A 26,900-nucleotide genomic window follows, 5' to 3' on the forward strand; every position below is an offset into this window, starting at 1 on the left:
CCCTGACAAACATGAGATTTAGTTTTAGCATTTTTGCATTCTACACATCCCGTTAAAAGTATTTCATTCTCTTCTATAGCTGGAAGATAGCGGACAACTAATTTGTAACTTGTCATAAAATAATTTTTAAATTTTGTTCTGAGCCTAATAATTTTCTGTTGATTGTATAATTAATTCCATTATATAATTAATTTGATTGCACTGGATAGAAAAGACACCCAGAACATAGCTGGACATGTTGTTCTGGAGAATCCTGGACAAAATGTGCCTTAGCGACCGGTAGAGAAGAGTACTTGCCCCACATATTTCTTAATTATCTGAATTTTGTGGATTGAAATTGATATTGAATTTGATCAAATTGGTCTATTAAGATGATCCATAACAGCAGCCCTGTGATGTCCTATGGGAACCAATCAATGGTTCCCAATTAATTCCTTCATCCCTTCCCAGTCCTGCTGCCCTAAGTGAGGTTTGAGAATGGAGAGGCGCTGATCCCAGAGGCCCTGACACACCTGCCTGGGCTTTCCCTGCAGCCTGAACTCCCTGTGCAAGCCTCCAGCCTTTTCATCCTTCCCCTGACATAAAAGAAGCTCATTTCTTCTAGTAAGAGCAGAGATGTTCACAGGTCTAAATTATTTCCAAGTGTTAGTCCTGGGCTTGGATCCAAGCTTGTGATTTGAAGCCAAAACTTTGGACTGGAAAAGTAAAAAAATCCAAATGTGGCTGTGTGAAATCAGGATATTTTGTACAGGATTCCCGGCTCAGTGTTCGGTGTGGATCTGAAGGGTAAAAACTAGACCCAGTTCTAATAATTCGGAATATTTGTGGGGTTTTGTCTAACAGACAGAGTGTGTCTGGAGGGGGACGGGGATTAAAAAGAAAAAGATCCGAGCACTAATATTTGTGTAACTGCTCAGAAATGAAATAAATCTGCTGCTGTAAAACATGTACACTTCTCTCTAAAGGTAACAAGCTACTTTGGGCACACCTAAACGTCAGCCTCAGCAAAATACATTTTCATGAGCCTGGATTGGAATGGTTCAGGTCACGTTAATGAATTTTCAATTCCTAGGCTTGATTTGGGTTGTGACAAAACACAGGATTGTTTAAGCAGCCCTGTCCTGCATGTCAATCCAGAGATGTTCTTTATTACTCTCTAATCAAACCACGGGTTGCTTCCTCATGAAACATTTTTCTCTATAAAAAGAGGGTGCCCACAGGTCACACACACCCAGATTGCCGCAGCAACCAAAGCTCGGGAGGTGAAAAGGATTTCTGAACTCTGCGTTTATGTCTGTATTCCCCCTCCAACATCAGCCAGGAAATACAGGCGCAGATCTGTGCTGAGCAGGATTTGCATTAATGAGGAATGCAGGGAAGGAGCTGTGCCTCCAAAACACACCACTGGGATGTTTTTCCTTGCTATTCTAAATTAAATCTGCGATGAAATAATCCTGTTTCAAATGCCTTTTCTCGCGGCTTTTCTTTGTAACTCGTTCTTGCCTGTAACCAGCGATTGTTGGAGGCTCACAAGCAGAGCATTGAGAGGTTTCCTTTCCATGAATGAAGTTCTGTCCAGCCTGCGAACAGGGACGGCACTTCAGGAAAATGCCCAGAAAGTGCAGGGGAAGATCGGGGGCTACGAAAGCAAACGCGGCTTAAAACAGGACAGCCTTGTTTACTCGCCCAAAATAAGATCGCAGGGCTGGCTTTTAAATCCCAACTGGAAGCAAACTTACTCGGACGAGATAAAACGCTCCGCAGATCAGCTTTAAAAGCTGCGTTTGTGGAAGCTTTTTTGGCGATTAACATTCCCACTCCCGCGCCGCCGGCCGCGAGCTGCTTTTGGGGACGATGTCACCAATAAATGAGCTTTGAACCGCGAGAAGGCGGAGCCGGGGCTCGGCTCCGGGGCCATAAATAACAGGGTCCCGTGTCAGGGCGATTTGGAGGCAGCGAGCACCGGGGGGAACTGCAGCGAGCAGCGCATCCCCGGGAGAACATCCCCGAGCATCCCAGCGCGGCCGGGACGCCGAGAGCCTTTCCCCCGAGCGGAGCATGAGGCCAGCGGGCAGAGGGAGCCCCGGGAGCCGAGCGGCAGCGCTGGTGCTGGCGCTGGCGCTGGCGCTGCCCGCGGCCGTGTCCGGCTGTAGCTGCGCGCCCGCGCACCCGCAGCAGCTGCTGTGCGATGCTGCGCTCGGTGAGTGCCGCCCGCGGCTCCGCTGCAGCCGGGCACGGGGGAGAGGGGCCGTGGAAGGGGCGCTGCGCTGCTCCTCGCCGGGGCAAAGAGCCGCCGCGGGTTGCTCTGCCGGAAGGGTTTGTGGTTGGAAAGTGATGGGATTGCTGGGGTGGGGAGCGGCTTTTAAAAAAAATTTTTTTTAAAAAAATTTTAACCTATTTTTATATATTTTATAAATTTTACTTATTTTATATAGTATATATTATACAATATATAATCCGCCATCTATAATATACGTGATATATATATCATATATATTATACGTTATATTTTATAGATGACATATCATAATTTTAATACATTTACGTATGTTATATGCTTTATATATGATATAATATATATTACTTGTCTGTTGCTTATAAAACTTATATTTTATAAGTTTTATCGATTTTATGGATTTCATTGATTTTATACATTGTGTATTTGTAGGTTTTACGGATTTTGTAGATATTAGAGATTTTATAAATTTGCATATTAGGTCCTAACTTGGAGAATACCTGAGCTTTCAAATATCTACTGCTATATAGAGCAGCATCTGCTATATATATAAAATATTCTATATGCTATATGCAAAATATTCTATCTAAATATGCCTGCAATGTGTAAACTGCTCATATAGATATGTTTATAGCACTTCAGGAGAAAAAAAGCCAAAAAAAACCCCCCAAAAAACCCAAAGGACCACCAAATGTAAGTCCCCAGTGCTAACTTGCTGAAACTTTTGAGCTCTGCTCTGCTATTCTCTACTTTCTTTAATTTATTCTTGGTGTTTTCTGTCATTTTCTGGAGCAGGAAAGTGATAGGCCCTTTATTTTCTGCAGATAAACTGGCTGCAGCAGCTCCGTGTGAACGTAACTCTCCAGTTTTGGGGCAACTGTGCCTCGTGACAGCCAGGCAGCACCGTGCTTGTCAAACAACTCATAGAAAGAGCCCAAAGATCCCAAAATTAGGCTGCAGGGGGATGAGAAAAAGTGACAGTTTGGGAAAATGTGACATTTTGCAGCCTTTTGATTTCATTAGCTCGGGCTAAGGCTGGTTAGCTTCCATGGGGTGTGAGCAGTAAATGTAGAACATGAGTTTCCAAAGTGCCACAGAATTAGCATCTCTATGGGGCAGGCAATACCTTCTGCATACTGATTCATTGCTTTTATGCCCTGACAGAAAATCTTTGTGGCCATGACAAACTCTGAGCTCTGTTTGTGGCCATCAGTTAAATTGGTTTTTAATCTGCCCGTGTTCAGCAATCTCTTTCATGGAGGTGCCTCCACCAGGCATTACACGCTTGGGGGTGTTTCAGGAGGGAAAGGAAATAAAAGTTGTGCTACAGCTAAATGCGTGTGCATTGAACTGTGCATGAGAAAGTGGCAGTTTCTCAACGGACTTAATGTAAAAAAATTTCCAAAATGAACGACTTTACAGTACAGAGGAAACTTAAAATGTTCATTATGGGGCACCTTAGTGAATATTTTCATTCCCAGGGAAGCCATTCTCATGATACAGATTAATATTTACTCGTGTCTTAAATGTATTTGACAAACAGGAACTGCATCATGCTACTTTGTATTTAAATACTGAAGACAGTTTTATGTTACAATGTTTGGACCTGATGCTCAAGCTCTCCCTCCTCGAAATATTCCTATCTAAGTAAACTTCCTCTTTTGCCCGAGGAATGTTTCTGTCAAGGATCCCTTTGTTCCCTATTGATACTCTGAAAATACCATACCTGTGTATTATAAAACAGGAGCTGAAGAGAATTCTTCAGATCAATAAGGGCACAGATATTTTTTGTGCATACATTCGCATACGCACACACACAAACGCACACATCTAAAACCTGCTCCGAGCATTCCTGGCTGAATTCCTGGCTACGCTTTGGCCACAACATTTTGCACGAAGGGAGTGAGATCCCTGGGAAGGAGCTGGAGTGGAGCTGCCTGTCCCGTGTGAGAGGAAGCTCCAGGGAGCAGCTTGGCACAGCAGCTCCCCCGGGCTGGTGCCAGCAGCCTTTGTGCCCAGGAGAGGAGCTGTGCCCGGCAGGAAGGGGCACCCCGGGCTGGAGCCCTGGCCAGGCACTGCTCACACCCTGGGAATTGGGGCCGTGCCTCCACAGCTGCCTTGGGGACACACCTGGGGCCTTGGGGACACACCCGTGGCCTCAGGGACCTCCGGGCCACCTGGCTCCCAGCCACGTGCTGAGCCTGTTCCAGTTCTTTCTTTGGTTATTAAATTCATTAATTCATTAAGTTCATCCTATGGAGCAGCCACAAACTCAGCCGAGGATTTCCTCGCAAGATTTCCTAGCATATCTTATTAAAGATGCTCAAAACTCCACGGTAAAAGCAGAGGTCAAGTCTCAGACTTGCTCATGGAGCTACCAACCATCCCGTATTCTTCAGCCACTGTGTAAAGGGAATATTTTTAATTTCCTCCAGCATGACTTTGATGGAGCTGGAGGGATTGGGTTGATGTTACCTGAACCTCTAACTGAATGTGTGAAGCCACTCGGCAACAGCAGTTTTGAGAGATCCGAGGACAAACAAGCACAGAAATTAATTAAATCTGGACACGCTCTAGCTTTACCTTTCATTAAGCTGATTGATGCTGTGCCACTTTGTCCTTCACTGCCAGGAAGTCTTTGTGGCTCGAAATGCCCACAGGTAGCAGAGAACCTGAGTAACCTGAGAGTGATCAGGGGATTTGTGACAGAGCTGGAGTCACGGAGAGCTCCTGGTCCTGCTGAAATTCAGGGAGGAGGGCAGAGGCTTGCAGGTGTCACGGGTTGGGAAGAACTGTGGGATTTGTCGGGATAAATCAGGAGTGCTCTGCCAGTCCTGCCATTTACCTGACCCTGGGTTGGTTCATCTTCCCACAGAGCCCTGAGAGGATGGGGTTTTGGACACACTGGGGAAATTTCCATGAGCTTCTCTGTAGTTTTAAATTTCAATCCAGAGCGAGGTAACTCCTTATTCGTAGGGCGTGCCTGGCACCCTGAGGTACACACCTTTTATACAAAAATAGAGATACATCCCTCTTGTGCTCTTCTAAATGGTGCTGAGGCCCTCCTAAAATGTGCTGAATTCCTTCAGCCCCCAGAGAACACCCCAGAGGACTTTCTCTGGGAATGGAGAGGTTTAGTTACAGTGCTGACCACAATGCCCAGGTTTTCTCCTCACAAAAGATGTGGGGAGGAGGTGCTGGATGACAAATTCAGTACTGAATTTGTCTGGACTGCCAAGCCAATACATGAAAACTCTTTGGAAATTTGCCTTTTTTGGAGAGAAACGTGGATGCAATTGAGTTTACCAGACAGTGCCAAGGCAACAGATTTCCCTTTTCCCACTGAATTTGTCATCCTGGCCTCAGTTCTGGACCAACGTGAGCTTCAAATCAGGCAATCTGGAGACAGATTGGGATGTGGACAGGACTGATTCCTTCCTAAAGTCTGGCACTTTAAAGTCATGCTGGTTTTTCCCCCTGGGCTATTTTTCCGACAGTAGGAGAAATATGTAAATACTTCACATTTCTTAGTTCTGTAACATCAGTTCCCTTCAAAGTTGGCTGTCTTCTTTCTGATTTAAACTGTCTCATTATTGTTGTTTCGGAAAAATAGATTGAAATCTATATTTTTACTGAACAGCAACGACTAACAGGTCTTGAATACATACGTATATATATATAATATAGCTTCAGAAACCAGGTCTGCAGCTTTGGAGAAGAGTGGCACATTTCAAAGTAGGATGGAAACTTTACAGCTGGAGCTTGGCAGCATTTTAAATCTCCCGAGATCACCGAGATCAAGCATTGTAAAGATGTGCCAGATGACATATTAATTTTAATCACATTTAAACAGAACAATTGTCTTTAAATGCACCAGAGTTAAGTTTTCAGAGTCAGCTCTTCTGGGAGATAACCACAATATGCTGTTTCTTTATTACTGAGTTTCAAATGAAAACTTTCATGGCTCAGTGTCCCATGATTTTGGCCCTGTGCCATGCAATATTCAGTTTTGTGCTGGAATGGATGAATTCGTTCATGATTAGGTGGGAAGTAATTTTTGCCTGGTGGGAAAAATCAGCTTTGGGGACTTCATTGGGAATGGGGACAGTGCTTGTTCTGAGTGAGGAGAGGAAAGGTGACCAGTGAAATTCAGTGTTTTATTGTTATTTTCTTGAGCTGTACTCACTGGCAGGGAGCAGTGGGGCTGGGCAGGGCTGGCCCCTGCATGTCCAGGCTGCTGAGCCCCTTCAGGAGGGGTTTGACCCCAAATTTAACAATGATGCCATTGCCCTTCCTGTCTTTGGGCCAGAGTGTCCATCCAAGCAGTGACAACCCCCTCAAGGGACAGTGGTGTGACAAACCTTGGCTTCCTGTGAAGGTTTTTTGTGAATCCTATTAAAAATCTGTGCTCTTGATGCTGTTCCTTGGGCAAGACAGCTCCTGGCAGGATCCTGGGTCATGGGTGATGCTTCCAGACCCCACCCCTGACCCAGGCTTATGGAATCCTGGAATTCCTACAGCTTTTCGGACTTCTCCAGAGCCTGGAAATCTCATTTCTCTTCCTGCCCTGCCAAGCAGAGGCAGATCGCAGTGCTTTACACCACCTCCCTCCCCTAGGGTGCAACAATGCACACTTCCAGGATGGCACTGACCAGGAAGGGATGTGCAGCTGCCATCCCTCAAGGCTCTCACACAGGAGAGGAAGCTGAAATTCTGCTCCAAGAATTGGGAATTGGAGGGCAGAAATGCTGCACTAGGCTCGTGCCGTTCCAGTTCTGTCCCAAAGAACAGGCAGGAAACACCTGAGTGTGGTTCTTGCAAGGATTTTTGTGGGGAGGCAGCATCGGTGCCACTGGAGCAGAGTGCTGCCAGTTCCATCTGCAGAACCAACGAATCCTCTCTAAACAAGCTAAAATTATATTCATTTCAAAAGTAATGTTGGTAGGTTTGTGCAGAGGGGCTGAAAATGAGGCAAATCAGCCTTTTCCTCAGCAAGGGGCTGAGGAAAAAAGAATTCCAGCCCTGGGTGTCCCAGTAGTGCTCAGGAAACCAGTGCTGGTGGGCAGGAATCATTCACAATCATCCTTCCCTAGATCCACATTTTGTTATGTGACAAATGTTAGGTTCATCAGCAAAAAATACTGAGAAATTAACTTATCTTTCGTCTATTTCAGCCGTAGAGTGCCCTGTCAAACTCAGAGAAAAGAGGACCAGGTTTCTTTACTTCTCTAAGTACAAAAGAAATAGGAATTAATATTTCTTACCGTCTTTTATGCATACTTTTATACCTGTTAATAGCACTTTCAAATAAAATTCAAAAAAAAACCAAACCTGGACAACATGAATTCTAAGAGGTTGTTTGGTTTAAAGGAGCTGCTGATGCATTTAGAGAGAAGAAAAAACACCTGGCACCCTGCAAAGGCCCATCACTGCTAAAAATGCCCGTGGCTGGAAATTCAGGAACAATTGCAGTACACAGAAATTGTTCGGTATCACAGCCTGAAACTTCTCAGTGCTTTAAAAATGCAAAAATCCTAAAACCCCTGGCTGCTCTGGCTGCACGAATGCTCTGATTACAATTCCGTGGATTTGTACCTGAATATGCAGTGAAAAACCTCAATATTCCCACGGAATGAATTCCTGGGATGCTGCTGTGGGAATGGCACTGAGTCCTTCTTTTTGCAGCTAAATAGTGAAAATAAATTTCACTGAAATACTCGTGAAACAGCTTCCTAGGACGGAGCCTGCATTTCCTGTTTGGGAATAGGAAGAATAAGACCTGAATAAGACCTACAGATAACCCTACATCGACTTGAGGGTTTAGGATAGGAGCAAACACTTTGAGAACTTTAAAAAAATCCATGGAAATTTAGTTTCCTACCTCACTTTTCAGGGCTGAATTCAAGACTTGAATCCCACTGCCAATCTCATGCCACTCTAAGAAATGATTCCAAATATTGTGTAGATGAGTGCTCTTCAGAACTCTGCCATTTCTGAATGAAAATGGGGCTCAGTCTGGGAAAACCCAGATATTTTCCTTCCCTCTGCTCGCTGGATTTTCATGGCAGTGTTCCCAGCTCTTCAAAGCTGTGGCTGTAAAAATGAGGTGGCATCACAAAACTTCACAACAGGATGGGATTTTAAGGGGCCAAACCCACTGAGCACAACATTCCTGTCAATTAGGACATAGCTGAAAACTGTAACATAATTTAGCTTTAGTGAAAAAAACAAAAAAAAAACCCACCAAAAAACCCCAAACAAACCCTCCAGAGCTGGTTATTGGGTAGCAAAATGAAATTTCAGAAGAATTGTGCTGGTTGCCTGACTTGGAAGTATCTCTGTCACACAAACTTGTTGCTGAGTGTGCTCTAAATTCAGGAGAAGAAAACTGAAAAACTGAGTTACGTTTGTTTAAAATCATTTGTTGTAATTGTGGGAAACTAAACCCCGTCATTTCAAAAACACCATTTCTACACACACCGAGGGGAGAAACAAGACTCGAGCTTAGAAACAAAGATGAAATAATATAAAACAGAGCCCATGAAAGGCTGCCAAACTCTTAATCCTATTAATGTGCCAACTTTAATCCCAAACTTTCTCATTAAAAACTATCCCAGCAATGTGGAAGGGCCGTGTCCCCATGAATGGAAATCCACAATAACATCGTGTATGTTGTTCTACAGGCTTGGGAGCATAAAGAGAGTGCTATTCTCCAGCTGAAATTAGGCAGATGTTGATTACCAGTCAAATGATGTGGTAGCGGAGGCTGGTGAGGCAGAGAGAAATGTTTCTGGTAAGACGAGGAGCAGCTGTGAAAATAAAACTGACCCTGAGCAACATTAGGAAATCAGGGTAGTTTTTAGGTGATATTTAAGTGAAAAGAATTCCACACTTCTGTTGAAAATACACTCGTCTCTTCTGTTTGAAAGTTTATAAAAATGAGATTCTAAAGCCTCACTCTCATAAACTGAATGTATTCTTCTAATGCAAAAAAAAAACCCCAAACAAAACAGACCACATAATCTTCTAGTTTAACAAGGAGGCCGAACGCGATCAACTCCTGCCTTCAACGCGAGGCATTTGTGCATCCTGAGCCAAAAACCCAGAGATGCACAAAATCCTGACCTACCTGAGCGTCCTAATGAGCTTAAATATTGGCCTTCCACACCCCGAAAGCCTGGACTGGAAATGCAGTTTGAGCGCAGACTAGAACAGGTCTGTGTTAATAAAACCCTGCAGAGAAGCCAAACTCTGCAAAGCATTTACACGGAGAAATAACACAGTGCAAATTAATATCCATATCAAATAGTGATTAGAAAATCCTCAAAAAGTGATTTGCTTCATCAAATTGGGAGAGCATTCCAGGGATTTTCAGTCCTCAAAAGTTTCTGTGGAGTTTTAGTCCATGAACTTCAGTGCAAGGCTTTGATTTCTCAGTTACAGATTTGATTATCTCACCACCCTCATGTACTGGAAACACCACCAAGAGTAAGAAATGATCTTCCATACACTGATCTCCATAGAACAAAGGGAAAATCCTGCTGCAGTTACAGTTAAATTCTCCAACAAGCTCTGTGTTTACAGATCCTAAACACCTCTGTTCAAATAGTCCAGAAAGCTCCACAGTTTTTCTTTCTGATGATTTTAGAACCTGTGCTTCGGTTGATTGCTGATGATTTAGTTATTTTACGATTAGAAGTGTTTATTGATGGAATTTCAGGAAACAAAGATACAAAGCAGGAAGAAGAAAACTGCCTTTAAATCCCAACTAGCAGAAACATCTTTTGAACTAAGGATTCCTCACCTTTGGGTCTGGGAGTTGTGGAGCAAGAGTGCCAATGTAGATTTACAGATAAGAAATCCATCCTGCAAACCCAGAGGAGATTTTTTTTTTCACCCTCACTCAGTACTGGGCCAGCTTTGCTGCTGCTCTTTCTGTTTGCATCTGGAACTGAACTCATCCCACAGCCCCAAACATCTGAGCCGAGTTCCAGTTTGGAAATGAAGCTACTGCTTGCTGCTCTGTCCTGCTGAAAGATTAATTGATAGAGGAGCCATTTGCTAAAAACATTTGTTCTTTTTCAGCTCTTAAAAGATCATTCAAAGAGCATTCAACACTGGCTTGTTCTCAAAAGAGAAATAAAAATGTCAAGGTTTCCACTCCTGGAAGAATCAGGATGAAGCAGCACCTCAGCTGATCCTGAAGTAAACATTTCTCTCTCTCCTGAAGTCTGAAACAATTCAAAGCTGTGCAATAATTCTGAAATCAACCCTGCAAAAGAAGGTTTGCAGTCTCCTGGATGTTGAAAGCATCAAAGGCAATTACAATGTTTCCTGTATACATGAATATGTGTGGGACACCTGCCGCCCAAGGCTGTGACAGGAGCCATTGGAAGCCTTTCCCAAATTTTTTTCTCAGGGCAGTGTGTTGTACCCATCTCATCCCCAACCTGGCAGCACCATCAATAATTTGGCAGCACTCCTGTGGGAATTTAAGAGTCATTTTTGGCCGCCCACAAACACTGCCTGAACCACTCTTCATTCAGTGCCCAGACTCCACTTCCGGCCCACCCCTGCCCCAACACTGGGAATCTGCTGTGCAAGAATTTGAAAAAAAAAAAAAAAAAAAAAAAAGGAATATTTTGAACCATTTCCTACCCCAACACTGGGAATCTGCTGTACAAGAATTTTTAAAAAATGGATTTTTAGAACCATTTCCAGAGGTGGTGATGGTGGCCAGCAAGTTTTGCTTAAAAAAACCCCCCAACAAAGCCAATTGGAGGTAAAACACTTGGACACCCATGGTAGAGGTGGTCTGGAACTGACTGGAAGTGTGCCAGTAAAGTCATAACAACCAGATTCTGAAAGATCCAGTTCAATAGGAATTGCTTTGTAAAAGTGAGAGTTGCCTGAGTTCAGCTCAGGCTATTTTTTACAAATAAAGGTGAGGATTCATATGGCACCAAGTTGCAAAGCAAATACCTGAAAAGGACTAAAAAGCAGGAGAGCTTTTGCCAACACAGAGTACAAACCTTTCTCATGCAATACAGAGCACCTCCAAATACGTGAGATGGGAGTTACAGCACTAGCAGATGCTCTTCTGTTTGGGACTCAGACCAGAGAAAAATGAAGGCAGTTTTAAGTGGGAAAAGAACAAAAATGACTGCCATTTTCATGAGAGTGTAGTTGGCAGATCCCTCAGCATGAGCAGCTAAACCCAGAATATTTGCTGTTCAGGGACTTGCTTTGGAAAGGACTTAAACAGTTCAGGTTCAAGGCAATTTACTGAGCCATGAAATCACCCTGGTGGCACTGGCAGGGAGGGTTGCTCATGGCAGCAATGGTTCCAGCTCCCAGGGATCTCTGGAATACCCACAGACATTCCCAGGGATTTCAAATGACTGACACGGCACCACTGCCGCTCCTGCTGGAAGCCAACGAGTGCAAACCAAATCCTGAAACACTAAGAAAACAAACCCTTCATCCTCCCCAGAATCATCTCTAAAATGATCTGCTTTAAAAACATCAGTGTGCATGTAAAGGTACACGTTGGGTATTAAATTCCCTCTTTTCAAACATTATTTTATGTCAATCAGCCAAGAACTTTGGCCTCTTTTTGGCAGCATCAGTGATACCTGTGAGCTTCAATCAGAGTTGCAATCTCTGTTACCAATGCTTCTTTCTTCCTTCCTCTCATATGTATCCTGAGAAATTACAATATTTTCTGTATACAGGAATATTTAAGCTGATTTGCTGTCTTTGTTGGTGAAATTCGAAGCTTTGCCATAAGCAAACATGGCAAACAAATCTCTGACACCACTGAAGAATCCAGCAAGTTTAGTTTAAAAAAAAGGCAGGGAAAGGGAGAGTGGCAATGCTGGACAGATGGGACACTTGCTCTAAATCATGGAGGAAGACTTTACAACCTCTTGTACATTTCAGAGGTTTTGTGAGCAATATAAATCAGCAGCCAAAAGATCATGTTTAATTTAGAATTCTGTTCAAGTTCTGTCCAGTTCTACCTTTTCCATCCTGTGCAGAGTTGCTTTAAGGGGGTTCATTCCTTTTGTTTCTGTGCAGATTCCTCTTCTTTTTTGAGGCTGATTATTTATTCTCCTTGCCTGCTGACTCTGTTCCCTCTCTGCAAGAAAAGCTACGTGTCTCAGATGTCTAGGTCCCTACCTAAAGAACATTTTTGTCATATCTGTGACTCCTGAAACCAAAGTGTTCCACACTGTTCTTGGGTTCCTTGGCAGCTCTGATAGAATTTTGTGCCATTGTTCTCCTCCAAGATACCAAGAGTGGACCATAATACATTGGTTTCAGCTTCTGTGCCCTCCAGACACAAAGAAAGTCAATGAAATAATGTGGCCACACTCTCTCTCCAGAGATTTTCTTGGACTCTTTGCATTATTTTACCATAACTTGACCTGAGGTGACTGCAGTAGATGGGGTTCTCTCACAAACTTTAAATTATTTTGCTTTCTGGTTGCTCACATTTAAATTCTCGGCCAGTTCCAGGTGCCTGACTCCAAGTGGAGGCAGATGAGAGCTGCAGTGGTGTTTTCTGGCCAGGCTGCACACGGACATCCCCCTGGAATTCCAGCTCTCCCCATGAATTCCAGTCCCCTTCTGGGATTTCCAGCCTCATCTCTGGCCTCACGCTGAACCCTCTGAACTCACTGACTGCCCAAACTGCAGATGGGCACTGCTGAGCATCTCAACATCACACTTGTCCCCAGGCTTCCCTGACAGAATACAAATTTTAGCACTTGTGATGACAGGATGTTAATAAAACCCCACCTTTCCTAATCCCACAGCAAGGAAAACACCTTCTCACCTTTGCTTGAGAAAATTGAATGGAAAACTCTTTGTCCTGGCTGGAACAAAACCTGTGGCACCACCAACACTGCACTGGGGTATTCCTTAGTGGTTTATCCCAAAATTCAAATGAAAATCATCACTATTACACCACTGATTAGTTAATGCAGCAGTTCTGGAAGCTTCCGTTACGTGACTGTAACATAAATTAGGATATATAAAATAGGAAATGTAGAGAGTGCTACAGTTAAATGAAGAGTTCTTAAAAATAGACAGGCACATCTTTGTCAGGGGGTGTAAAATTGCAAGGATTGCCACAGGTGAACTGGGAGTGGATTTCTATTTTGCTGCAGCCAGCTGAGAAAGCAGAATAAAGGAAAACCAACACACCTGGAAGTAACCCCAGGGACAGGGACAGCCCCAGAGCCCAGAGCCACTTGAGCTCTTTCCTGCTTTATTCTAATATTATTCTAATCTATTCTAATATTCTAGTATTCTAAATTCTGTTTTACGATTCTAAATCACTGCAGCTGAAAGCTTGACCTTTACAGCTCCAAACCCCTCATGTGGACTCTTCTGCACATTCTTTTAACAAACTGTTCCAGTGCATAAACCCCCGACAGCTCAGAGCCAATGTCATGTTCCAACCACGTTTGGGTAGCCTGGGATCAGAACTGCTGCAGTGCAGGAAAGGGAAAATGGACCAAGAATTGCTGGGATTCCTTTGGATATGTAAAACAGGGTTGGAACTCACTAAAGTGCTGCAGTGAGGCAAAATCCTCATTTTCCTTTCAATAACTTCTTTAGGAAAAGAAAAACCAGAAAAAGAGCCTACACATACACTTTTGAAGAAATAAAAGCCCTCTTCTCCCCCACCCCAAAACCCATCACTTTTGGACAGGAAGAGTTCGTGAACAGAGTTTGCAGAAACTCAAGGTCTCTGTGGTTGGGCCTCCAGCAGTTGTCACTGTGGGATTTTTACTTTTACCAAAATTCTGGGTGGGATCTTTTAGGAATTTGAGACATTTATGGAGCAAGTTTTAAGCTCCTGCACCCCAAAGAGGGAAAAAGTTCTGACAGATAGATAATAGATAGATGATAGAAGTTTGAGTTAATCTAATCTTACAGCAGAGGAGTGAGCAGAACCAGCTGCATATTGTCTGAAAGTGCTTTCCTTTGGGTGAAAGGGCAGATAGAGAGAGCTTAATTTGAATATAAGAGCCTTCAAAATAATGCACATCCATACTCTGGGTCCACAGCTCTGCTACATTGCACACTGCACAATCTGACTGATGTGGTATTTCAGAAAAAACCCCACTTTTTGGATGTATTTTATCACTGTTTTGGATGGCATCCTCAGTCCAACCATGTGACGGCCACACACTTTCGTTTAGCTCCCTCTCCTTGTGCCTTTCATTCCTTATCCCTCCTAGAGCAGGAACATCTCAACAGCTTGACTGAAGTGTCAGACATTAAAGAGGCAGGTGGAAAGAAGTGCTCAAAAATGACTCTTTGTATTTTAGGTGATTAAATGAAAGGGCTGAACTGAGGCTTCCAAATATAAGAGAGAAAAAAAAAAGAGCTTCATGAGTCCTGATGATAAATTTTTAGGAGCTTGTATCTTTTCCTGTCAACATACTTTTTGAAGTCTCATTTCAAGGTTTTTGTAGCAAAGCTGATTGTGATTATCAACTCGAGAGATAGGAACTAAACTTTCCTGATTTCTTGAGAGGAAGAGATGGAGATCACACTTCCCTTCACAGAGCTGTGGCGAAGCCCGTAAAAAACCTGAAGTGAGCTGGAAGCACAACTGAAGCACAGATTCTTCCTCAATATGCCGATATCTATTTATCTATTTATCTATTTATCTATTTATCTATTTATATTTTTATCATTTTATATTTATATATTTTTATTTTTTAAACAAGAATGCATATAAGGGTTATATATTAATATAATATAATATAATATAATATAATATAATATAATATAAGTAATATATATAACATATATATTATATATATAATTTCTTGTTATGTCCAGCAGTATCTTAAATATCTTCCTAGATAATTATTTTTCACTATTTTTCACTATTAGCAGATGGTGGAGGAAAAGACTTGATTTGTTCATCAGTTTTTTACCTTCTCCTTTACCTCCTGTTTCTTAGGATTATGAAGTTTATTTGGGGACTAAAGTCCAACTTGCTCTCCTTTTTGAAGTGGTAGCAAAATTGATGATTTTAGCTGAGTAAAGTTGCCTGTCTTCAAACACTTGGACTGTGAAAAGCATCTTGAGGATAATCTCACCACTTAAGTCCAGCAATATTATATAAAATATTAAATACTTAAATACAGAATGAGACAATGAGAGTAATTCTTCGTTCAACAGTTTTCCCTCAGTTATTGCCTTAGAAATAACTCAGAGTCTAAAAAGGACGCTACTTTTAGGGAACAGATGAATTTCAAGGATTTGGTTTATCCATGTTTGTGCCTTGGAATGGGCCCTGCAGTGACTGCTCAGTTCTTTGTGTCTTCTCTCCCCTCATATTTCGTTGTTTTTGCTGCTGTGGTGAAGGAAAATCAATCTCATGGCAGGGAATCTCCTCAGAGTAAGGAAATGCACATGGAATAAAAGTAATTCCTCATGATCACAAAAATCTCTAACACACAAGGTGGTGGTACAGTTTATTTAGAGGTATTAATTAGTGTAGCTAATTCCAGAAGGAATTCACCCAGGTCTGGATTAATTAGGCAAGATTAATGCCTAACTTTATACTCTTATTACATATAAACACTTTTGTATCGTACAAACCCTGACCCTTTTCTCCTGACTGTATAAACACAAACACCTCAAATGATGAACTAAGTATGTTCCGTGTTTGACCCAGTTAAAATGATCTTCCAGTGATTTACAAATGGTCGAGAGAGGTTCATTACAATTCAGGAAAGAAGGACTAAATATATCCTTAACACATTTCTAAGCCTGAGTGCCCAAGGGCTGAGCATTGTCCTCCTCTACCTCAAACTCATTTCCCTTCCGTTCAGTCACCTGAGGACAACCTCCAGCTGCAAAGTGAGGATAAAAAAAATGACATTTTATCAAAGTTGAGCCCACAGAAAAGCTCCATCCTCCTACTGAAACAACAAAGTCTGCATTTTTAGTGCGGAACAAATCGGAGGCATTTGGAATTACTGGCGCTGAAACGTGAAATCTGTGCCTATGCATCCCAGAGATGCAAATTCCTCATAAGGAAGCAATAACAGCTAAATGACATTATTTCTGAACAACCAGAGGCTGTTCTCACTCCCACAGAGGGGCCGAGCCAGCCGTGGAATACTTGGAAGCGTGGCCTGAAAAGAAGTGCAGAGTCGGAGGAATCCTGAGCCCCCCGAACCACGAGCGAGGAGAGGGAGATGCCCAGGAATGCTCCAGCAGGAAGTGCTTGTGGTCAAAACCAGGAGCAGCCACATGAATCAGGAGCTCTGAGGAGACAGCCAGACGACAGCGATGGCAAAAAAAATATTAATGCACAGAAAACAAAAATCAAAAAAGAAACCCCAGAAGAATTCAGAGGCGCTCAAAGATCTCTCTGTGCGTTGGAATCTGGTTTCAGGAGGAGAGAAGGGTAAAACCCAAATGGCTGGAAGTTTAGACAATTAAGCTTTCGTACTGCTAAAAAAAAAAAAACCAAACTCAATTTGTCCTCCTTTGCCATCTGGAAGCTTTCTCTTAAACAAACAAAGGAATGAAACACAGACATCACAAAAGCGCTTCTTATTTTCATCTCCACACCCACTGAAAAATCTCATGGCAAAGCCCAGGATGTTACACTTCCAGCCTTGCCCAACTCCATGGAGACCCCCGGAGCTATCAGGGATTATCTGTAACCTTCCTCTCTTGTGCCAACAAGCAGAATTTCATAAAAATAGGGAAATGTACAATGTTTCAACATTAAACACGTGGGGAAAGTAATACAGACTGTATTATTTAATTATTATTATCTTTTAATTCTCCCACACTGAGTAGGCAGGAAAAGATTTCCTGCACATGAACCACGTCATGGTACTGAGAAAATAATGTTGTTTTCTCAGCCCCTCAAAATTGAACAGATTCTTTAAAGGGATATCCTTTTTGTTTGTTTGTTTTAGGGAGTAATGATGCAAAGGAGAGCATCTCAAAGCAGAACACCACCACCCTAATTTGTCCCTGCCAGCAGTGTAGAGCGCACACAATCCACAACACTTGTCCCCTGCGAGGAGATCAGGCACACAGTTAATTTGCGGGACTGCTCCCACCTGCAGGTGATTAAAGAGATGCTGCCACTTTCCAGGTGAAATGAGAAATTTGCTGCTGGCGTTTAAAAAAAAATCTCTTTCCTCCCAGGAAGTCTGAAATGCTCCTCAAGAAGGGTTTCATGGCTCGGAGGAGGGAGCATCCTGCTGGAGCTTGGAAGCAACACCTTGATTATTCCATCCAGTTTGCTGGGATAATTAGCGAGGAAATGGGAATTGCCTTGGGTTTAGGTGGGCCTGACCTCTCCCTGGCTGGGTTTCCTATTCCTTTTCTTTAGCTATGGTGTCAAATATGACAAAAATGAGGTCAATCTAGTTAAAAAAATGGGGTTTTGGGGGTGTGGGCAACACATGATTTTGATGTCACAAAGCTTTCCTCTGCTCTGGCTTTGCCAGTGTCTCTCCACCAGCACAGAATGTTCTGACCCAGGAGCTGTAGCCATCCAGAATGGAGCAAAAATGGGGCTCTCACTAATTCTGGGGGCTAAAACCCCCCAAATTTTGGAATTTTGGCCCAGCACCATGTTCTTAGAACCACAGTGCCAGAGAGTCCTGGTGTATTTTAAACATCACACACAGGAGAGATGCCTCAAAGAAAGAGAGAGGAAAAGAATCCGTTTCTTCTTTCCTAAAATCTCCTGCTCTCCTTGAATAAAGAACAGGAAATAAATCAGGTACATCCAAACAGGAAGTAATCGATTTCTACAGGTTAACACAATAGTGTGCTCTCTTAAGCCTCAGAGAAGTGAATATAAGATTATTCTTCTGATTTCATGCATGAAATCAATGCTTTCATCTTCCCTGGCACAGGCTTTCAGGAGCTTACTTCAAGTCTCTTTATTTGACCAACAATTCTCTCATCAACAGAAGTGTCCCTTCCCTCTGCTCACTGATGATAATGATGGGTATTTTGTCAAATTTTAGGGGATTCAAGTCTTCCAGAGATTTTGATGGACATTTTTTGTCAAAACTGAGTGGTAACATCACTCAGGTTTCCAGATTCTTGGGAATTGAGATTTCCATCACAGACAGCCCACTGACTTTTGTTTTCAGGAGCTCAGCTGGTGTTCTTCTGGTAAAATCTTTCAAACCTACTTGTAGCTGAAGTGTCAAAACAATGGTAAAAATCTCTCAATATAATGTTCATTTTTGCTCATAAAATTGGGCATCTGCTCATTGCATTTAAACATCTCTCTCTCTCTCTCTCTCTCCCTCTCTCTCTTCCAGTGATCCGAGCAAAAATAACCAGTGAAAAGGTTGTTCCTGCCAGTGATGATCCCCTTGATACCCACAAAATGATCCGGTACGAAATCAAACAAATAAAGGTACATGGAATCACTCAGCTTTTTTGAAGTTCAATGCTGATAACCTCTGCCTATTTCAGCCCAAAAATACAGAATAATTTAACCCAAAATGCTGGCAAAGCTGGAAAAGGCTCCAGCTGCCTCCACAGTCAGAGCCAGATGAACTTCACAGAATAAATCACAGGAGGGATTAAAAAAAGGGAAAGGAAAAAAAAAAAAAAAAGAAGAGGAAAGGAAGCTGTCCTGACATTCAGGAGGTTTTTGGCAAATTATGATATTTTGAGGAGGAATTGTGTTCATAATTTTGAAGGTGCCAAAAAATGCTCTTCATTCTATGAGTGGTGTCAGCACATCTGGTTTTGGGCGATTCCTGATCACCTGTGCCCTGATGGCGTGGCAGCTCTGCATGAGCCAAACTTCCCAAAGAGAGGGGAGAATTTCCAGCAAATTCCAGAATTTCCAGAGAGCAAACCCTTTGTTCATTGTGAACAGCGGATATTTGCAGAGCCAGGAGTCGCATTACCAAAAATCCATTTGTGTGAACGTTGCTGGGGAAGCAAACACCCAAAGACACAGGTTCAGAACCTCCCAGGATTTCCCCACTCGTTGTTCAGCTCCAGTAAGGAGAAATATTCATTAATACAATTTAAGAAGACAGGTTTTGAGCCCACTGAAGTCACTGTCAAACTCTCATGCTAAAATGATCATGATTTACCTTTTTCTGAAATACACAAGGAGTAGGGAATCTCTCTAAATTAAAATGTGTGAGTGTGCAAGTTTTCAAGGTAGTTTCATCTCTCATTTTTCACTGAAAATTATCCTGTAATTTTGGCACTTTTACATTTCCTGGGAACACTTAAGAAGATCATTATGCAAGGCTACATGCCTTCAAAATAAAAAAATGTCAGTCATTGAGGTTGTGTCCACTGATACAATCCCCTCACGGGAGTTTAAGCGGGAAGAATCTTTGGTAAACAAGAATATCTAAGAGTATTCACAAGGATCGGTATCACACTGAGGTTTTATAGCAATTTCAACAAGCCAGCCTCTACCTTGCTAAAACAAACCACAAAGCTCATCACCATCTGCCACTTTCCATCTTCTTAAACATTAAGGATATTCAAATGTTTCTTTAAAGAAATAAGGGATAGATTCAAGTGTTTCTTTACAGAAATAAGTGTGACAATGCCAGAGAATTCCCTTTCCTCCCACGGGCACTTTAATGTTCTGCTGCTACTCGGCAGCACTTCAGGAACCTGATAAAAATGAAATCACCTTATACCTCAGCACAAACGAGAAGAAAGACAAGTTGAACCTGAGGGATTGTTTCCAGCCTATAATCCCGTTCTTGAGCACACTGAAATCTCCAAAATATATTTGTGCATTGAAGCTGCTTTGGAGTTTCTCCCTAATTTTCACCAGTTCAAAACTCAGGCAGCAGGAAGAGGTGTGTATTTAACTCCACTCAGGTTCAGAGGGCAGGTCAGCCAGGCCTGGCCAAAGCAGAGATGTGGTTTTTTTTAATAGAAGATGCTCTACATCATCACACACAAGCTTGTTGGGATCACAGAAGGGTTGGGAACACCCCCACCCCTCAAATCCTTCCTTCTGACCAGAAAGAGCTCAGGACCAAATCCTCCCCTTCCCCAGGACCCAGCTCCCTACTCCAGGGAGGGAAGGGAAGGGTTTTGGCTGGAAAACAGGAGCTCTGTGATCTGCCCACCCTCTGTGGGGTCACCCCTGCACCCAATGTGGCACCAAAATAAACCCAGCAAGGCAACTGGGCCAAATAAACCCACGGGTGTGACAGAGAGAGGGCAACCTGTGACACCTAAAGAACATAAGTGAGGTAAAAATGAAACCTGCTGAACAATCACCCAGTTTGCTGAGCAGCCGAGGGCAGAGCAACAGCTGATCACACCATGGCTCACCTCAGGTGATGGCATTTTAAAGAATTTAACTCCACAGAGCGTGTGAAAGGCGAGAATATTCCCTGCTCACCATTCCAGCCTTCTCCCAAGTGCTGCTGAGGGTTTCTCCTGATGCCCTGAAGCCCCACAAACTGCAGGATGCCCAGTGCCTCTGGGGAATCCAGTGCACAGGGTGGGGGACAGGCCAGGAATTCGCTTTATACAACACAGCAAGGAAGAACAGACTCTCCAATCATCTCTTCTGAGCTATGAAATACATTGAAAACTATCACCAAAAATCCACAAAAATGATCCCCTCAGTGTGGGTTTGGGGAGGGCTTTGAGACCACTCAGATATTCCCACTTTGCTCATCAATTCTCCTCTTTTGGACAGGGAACACAGAACCCTTGGAGGTTCTTTTGGACTATAACATTCAGCACAACGCGGCTGCTTCTCTGCTCTGGGTTGTTGAGCTGTTCCATTAATGTGATGGCTTAAATTCTGTTTCTCTCATTTTAAATCCAGTGCATTAGGCTTAGCATTAAAATGCTATTCTAGGCAGAAATATTGGATATAATGTTGATGTTCATTTTCAGAAATGGAAAAGAAACAAAACAAGGGGCTATTCATCTTATAGGGGTGGGTTGGCATGTCAAGAAGCCATAAATGCTTGCAATTACTGCTCTTGTCTTGCAATACTTACAGCATTATATTAAAGAGAGAAGATAATATGTGATTTATATGTAATTGAATATTTCTCCATGATATTTTTGTTGCTGACTTGGTCTTCACCCTCATTCTAAAATCTGAAAGCAAAGCCATGTGTTGGTTCCACCCCTCAGGAGCACAGGGACAGTGTCCATTTCACATCTCTCCATCCCACAAATCCTCGCCCTGTTTTCCTATTTCAATAAAGTCCCACCAGGAGCTCAGGTGAACCTGGACCATGCATCAATGCAGAACCAAATCCAACCAGCTGATCCCTCCACAGAGAAATATCCACGCTTTTAGGAGAAGGGAGAATATGATTGAGGAGATTAAATATGATTTACTGAGTTAAACACAAGATTATAATCTTTAGAAATGACTGTAACTATTATATAGGTCAAAACCAGAGATAAGTCAGACAGTAATTTAAAAAAAAAAACCCAACCAAGCAACCAAAAAAAAACCTGCAACAAAACAAACACTAAACTCATTTAAATATTAACCAAATCTCCATTATGAATTTCTATGGATATTTAAGGGGTTTATAGCTAAATCAAGGTGTGCTGTCTGCACAAAGCCTCCAAAAATGAGATCCAAGGCTGAGAGATCCAGCTGGAAAAGCCGCTCCCTACAACACCCTGAAGGTTTCTGAGCGTGGGGAGAGCTTGAGGCAAGGGACACTCGCAGAGCTCACGTGGTGGCCCCGTACCCGACACATTTTCCTCATCGCTGGGAGATGTTCTGCAATTCCCACTGCTGCTCTGGAGAGAGTGCCAGTTTGGTTTGTGCTTTGCTCTGGCTGGGCCTGTTTGTTTTTCTTTTTTTTTCTCCTCCAAAGTATTTCAAATCCCAGCTAATATTTTTGGATCGGCCGCGCGGTGACAGCAACGTTGGCTTTCTTCCCCCCCCCTCCATAAACAGGGCTTCAGAAAAACCAACATATTACAGAGTATTTTCTAGTGGCCTGTGCTATTTAAATCTCCTGGGAGGGCTGGAGGAACACAAACACATTTTCTAGTGACACCAGCTGGGGCTGGGAGAGCTGTGAGCCCCTGCCATTGTCCCCAGCTGTCAACACGTGGCATGATGTCACCGGGGCTGGTGGTGGCACATGAGGTGGTGACAGCAGCACCTTCTGCTCCCTCCTCGCCGTGCTGGGACACAGCTAAGCTTGTTTTTCATCTTTTAACGGCTCGTTTTGGATTTCTTTTCGGGGTTGAAACCGCTGGTTAAGGGGCAGCCAGCCTGAAAAGAGCTTTGATCCTGAATCTCTCCATTTTGGGGCTTGCTGGCTCACGTTTTCCAAGCTGAGAAGGTCCCACTGGTGAGAGTTCTGGATGTGGAAAACCACTTTGCTTTAGGGACCAAATCTGAAAAGAATGCTCAGGAAATGCTCAGTCCCTCAGCAGGCTCGGTGCCCCAGGAGATCCCAGGGAGCAAGAAAAAATTCCCCATAGGAATAAGGGGAAAATTCCCCACGGGAATGCCCTGAGAAATATTTTGCACTTTGATCGAGGTGAATTGCTATCTCTGCATTGCTCCTTGAATGGAAGATACCAGTAGAATAGAAATTAAAGAGAAAGTTTTAACAATCCATTAAATACACTGGAAAAGCACATTTTAAAAGCTGTAATTTAAAAAAATTAAGACCTGCTTAATTTCCTCCTGAAACCCTTGGATGCATTTAATGAAGTGCAGAGAACAAGTCCAGTCTTTGGTGTTTTCTCACATCAATTCAGACTTTGGAGCCTTCTTTAAAGAGACTCACCCTGTATCTCTTCCAGCTCTTGTTTGCAACTGTTTTTTCATGCTTGTTTTCCACTACTGACTCTCTGCCTCTGATCATTTTCAGATGTTTAAAGGATTTGAAAAGCTCAAGGATGTCCAGTATGTCTACACCCCTTTTGATTCATCACTCTGTGGAGTGAAGCTAGAAGCCAACAACAAAAAACAGTATCTTCTAACAGGTAAAATGGAGGAAAATTAACGTAGCTGGAAATTCAGAAGTAGCTGCTTAGAGTGAAATTGCTAAAGTATGCTAGAAAGGAATTCATTTATGTACTAAGCACAAACACAATGAGATGTAAAAATTGTGTTCAGCTGTAGTTATAGTGGGATCTTCCAAGTTTTCCACCCTTCCTCCAGCACTCTTGGAGCCGTTCCAAAGGAAGTGAAGGTCAATAACGATATAATCAGTAAATAGAAGGAGTTTTGATTCAGTATTTGCCATTGTTATTGGATTTAAACCAACAGAACTGATCTTCCCAGGAATGCAAAGGTGCAAAATGAGCAAACACGTGCCCATGTATCTGCAGGTCTGGGGTTCCAAGGAACTACAGATTTTTCTAGACACTTCTAAAATCCAATTTAACTGCATTTGCGTCCACCCCTTTCTGGCAGATTAGCCACATCTTTAGAAAAAAATCCTTCTTCAATCTTTTTCATCCATACAGCATGCAATGAGGAGAATATTCTCTCCGTTAGAATCAAATTAATTTTAAAATTTTTCAAGTATGACTAATTTGGTGCAATTAGTTAAAAACTCAAGGCATTCTTACACTTCTGATATTTAGAAAACACTTTTATTGCTTTGGTTTTTTTGTGTTTTCCACGCTGCAGGCCAAATTTTAAGTGATGGCAAAGTGCTGATCCACTTGTGCAACTACATTGAGCCATGGGATGATTTATCCTTGTCTCAGAAGAAGAGCCTGAACCAGAGGTACCAGATGGGCTGTGGCTGCAAGGTGAGTGCAGAGCAGATATTTGTCAACAAACACCATTTATTTGTATTTCTGAGAGTAAACTCTGGTTCAGAGGAAGCTGCAAGGTGAGTGCAGAGCAGATAAATGTCAATAAACACCGTTTATTCACACTTTTGAGAATAAAACCTGGTTCAGAGGAAGCTGCAAGGTGAGTGCAGAGCAGACAAATGTAAATAAACATAATCTATTCCCATTTTTGAGAACAAGCCCCAGCCCGGAGGGGGCTGCAGGGTGCTGAAGGCGCTCTCTGCCCCCAGATCACCACGTGCTACATGGTGCCCTGCTCCATCACGGCCCCCAACGAGTGCCTGTGGACGGACTGGCTGATCGAGAGGCGGCTCTACGGGCACCAGGCCCGGCACTACGCCTGCATCAAGAGGAGTGACGGCACCTGCAGCTGGTACCGAGGGGGGCCTCCCCCTGAGAAGGAATTCATCGACATCAGCGAGCCTTGAAACGCTCATTTCTCCTACAAATCCAGCCCTGGGAGGCTCCTTCCACCCGACCCTGCACAGCTCTGAACTGCCTCGTGGTCCTCGTGTCACCTTGATTAGAAAACCGACGCCAGTTTGTCCCCAAAGAGTCCGTGGGGTTGGCACTGGTGCAGGATGAGGGACAAAAAACCTCCTGGAGGCACCTGCTGTGTGCTCTGTTCTGCTTTGCACAGAGGGCTGGCAATTGTCCTCCAAGGCGTAACAAGTTCCCTTTTTTGTTGTTGTTTTTTTTTGTTTTTTTGCCAATATGAATGTACAAGAACAAAAGAGTTGCCTGAATTTTGCCCCCCCTCCCCTGTTTGATAACCTGCAGATTAAGGGCTCCCCCCATGTTTTATTCCAAAATCTTTCCCATGAACTACGGAATGTTTTACAGAACTATTTTTTTTTCCTTTTTTTTCTGTATGAAAGTCTTGGATATGAAAGAATTATTGTACAGTGTATATGTAAAGTATTATAACAATGTGCTATTAAAAAAAAATCACAAATATTTCCTTATCTGTTGAAATGAGTTGAACACTTCTGTGATTAAAACAATCTGTGCTCCACATTTTGTACGTTCCTTTATCCACAGAGTTGTAACTTCCGTTGATAACTAGATTAAGAAACAGCCTTGATAATCCAAACCCCCTTCCCAAGTCAGCACTCCTACGGACTAACCACAGCTTGCTGAAGGAAAAGCCAGATTTTTAATCCATGGGTTAAAGCATTAATCCATGGATTTCAGCATTCCATGGACGAAATTCCAAGCCCAAATTATGACAGGCTAAAACTGCTCAGGACGACAAAACCCACGTCCATGCTCAGGGCAGCTGCAGCCCTTAAGACCTGCCGACATACACCACCAGGTATTTGTACCCCAGCTCTGCCAGAACTTCAGAAACTCATGTGGAAATACATGCAACGAATATTACACAACTTACACTGCAATGATTTTTGGAAGCTCTCAGGTATTTGACCCTCTTTTATAGGATTTAATTGCTTTTCATTCAGGAACACCCACCATACTCTGTCAGTGAATTTGGCTACTTGTGAACTCCAAGTAGAGAAGGGTTGCAACGCATTTTGTCTGTCACTTCTTTAGCGTCCTAACTTTCCTGAATTGATGACTGGAGTTAATAACTAATCCCTCACACACATATTTCAGTTTATAAAAGTAATTCATTTCACAGTGGTGAAACTTTGGGAAGCGTGAATGACAAAGTTCAGACTATTTGTGCCCCAGAAAAAAGGGGGAGAGCCCTCAGGCAGGAAGGGAATCTCCAGCAGCTGCCTTTTCTGACAGATTTTACTATCTAAACGACAGGTTTGGAAACACTCTTTTTAAAAAAGATTTACCTTTTCTGTAACTGAGTTTATACATTTCCAGTGAAATGCAAATGGTGCAAGGCCAACAGGAACAGATGCCATTATTTTTTTGAGGAATAATAACCTCCTCTGAGGTCCCATAACAGATAAAAGCCAATGTTCCACTTTTGATTTACTATTCATCAGTCTGGCTCTTTTAATTTACAACCCTGAATTAAAACCATATCTGTGCGCTGCCAAATGTAAAGCCCAGCCTGTTTTCTGCTTTACTCAAGACAAACCAAAAATTTCCTAATACTACCAATTTGGACCATAAAAAATGAAACAAAAAGAATAAAAAGCTACAGTTCTTCCCCAAAAAGAATTGATATTGCGGTGACAGTATTGGCAGAGCTATCTACTGACAGTGCTGTGCATTTATATCACTAATTTGCAGAAAGATTCAAAGCCAGGCCTCATTTCCTTGGGTCAGATTAAACCAATTCCTGGAGAAGCCCACAGAGCTCAATAAGCACAAAGGTTTAATATTCAGTGGTTCATATTCAGTGATTAATATTCAGTGGTCAATATTCAATGGTTAATATTCACTATCTGTAGCATTTCTCTCCAAACCCATTTGGGTGGGCTGGTGCCTTTTGGATCACACTCTGCAGCAAACAGATGTTTCCTGCTTTTTAACACACCTCATCTCTGCTCCTATTTCAGTTTTGCAGTAATTAGACCTAAAACTCAACTCACCCAGCCCGGACTGCCTTGTGCATGCACCTTGCACAAAGAAATGCTTTCTCTGATATAGACTGTAATACAAATTACGTGCCACAATTGGTTTTAAAAACATTTTCTATTTGTCCTGCTATAAAATATCCCACATGAGGTGTTTCACAGTTAAGGTCTGTCTGCTTTGATTTCCGGCTGAGCAGAAATCTGCCCAAACTTCCCACAATGGGTAGTACAAAGAATTTATTTTTTTTTTCCCCTCATATCAATAAATGTGGAGAGAACAGCTTTACAAAAACCCAGCTCAGAATGAGATTTTATTTTCCCTGAGGAAGATCCTCAAAAGG

At 42.7% G+C, this 26,900-nt stretch overlaps 2 protein-coding genes across 2 annotated transcripts in view; one reads left to right on the forward strand and one right to left on the reverse strand.

Annotated features, from left to right (window-relative positions):
* Positions 1-26,900, reverse strand: part of SYN2 (synapsin II) — a 145,441-nt gene that overhangs the window by 37,693 nt on the left and 80,848 nt on the right. The gene's annotated exons all lie outside the window — the stretch shown is intronic.
* TIMP4 (TIMP metallopeptidase inhibitor 4) lies at positions 1,728-25,076 on the forward strand. Its single transcript, XM_066195189.1, has 5 exons — positions 1,728-2,200; positions 18,577-18,674; positions 23,125-23,239; positions 23,892-24,016; positions 24,292-25,076. The coding sequence occupies exons 1-5, from the start codon at positions 2,059-2,061 to the stop codon at positions 24,487-24,489; spliced, it is 678 nt and encodes a 225-aa protein (XP_066051286.1). The 5' UTR covers positions 1,728-2,058; the 3' UTR covers positions 24,490-25,076.

The sequence above is a fragment of the Chamaea fasciata genome, unplaced genomic scaffold (genome assembly GCF_029207755.1).
Source record: "Chamaea fasciata isolate MVZ Bird 193981 ecotype frontalis unplaced genomic scaffold, bChaFas1.0.hap1 SCAF_13, whole genome shotgun sequence".
NCBI classification, from domain to species: domain Eukaryota; kingdom Metazoa; phylum Chordata; class Aves; order Passeriformes; family Sylviidae; genus Chamaea; species Chamaea fasciata.

Bases quoted from the DNA above. Each gene is read 5' to 3' on its own strand.
- TIMP4 (XM_066195189.1), top strand. From the start codon at position 2,059: ATGAGGCCAGCGGGCAGAGGGAGCCCCGGGAGCCGAGCGGCAGCGCTG. The intron at 2,201-18,576 runs GTGAGTGCCGCC...TCTCTCTTCCAG, and splicing joins GCTGTGCGATGCTGCGCTCG to TGATCCGAGCAAAAATAACC. The intron at 24,017-24,291 runs GTGAGTGCAGAG...CTCTGCCCCCAG, and splicing joins AGATGGGCTGTGGCTGCAAG to ATCACCACGTGCTACATGGT.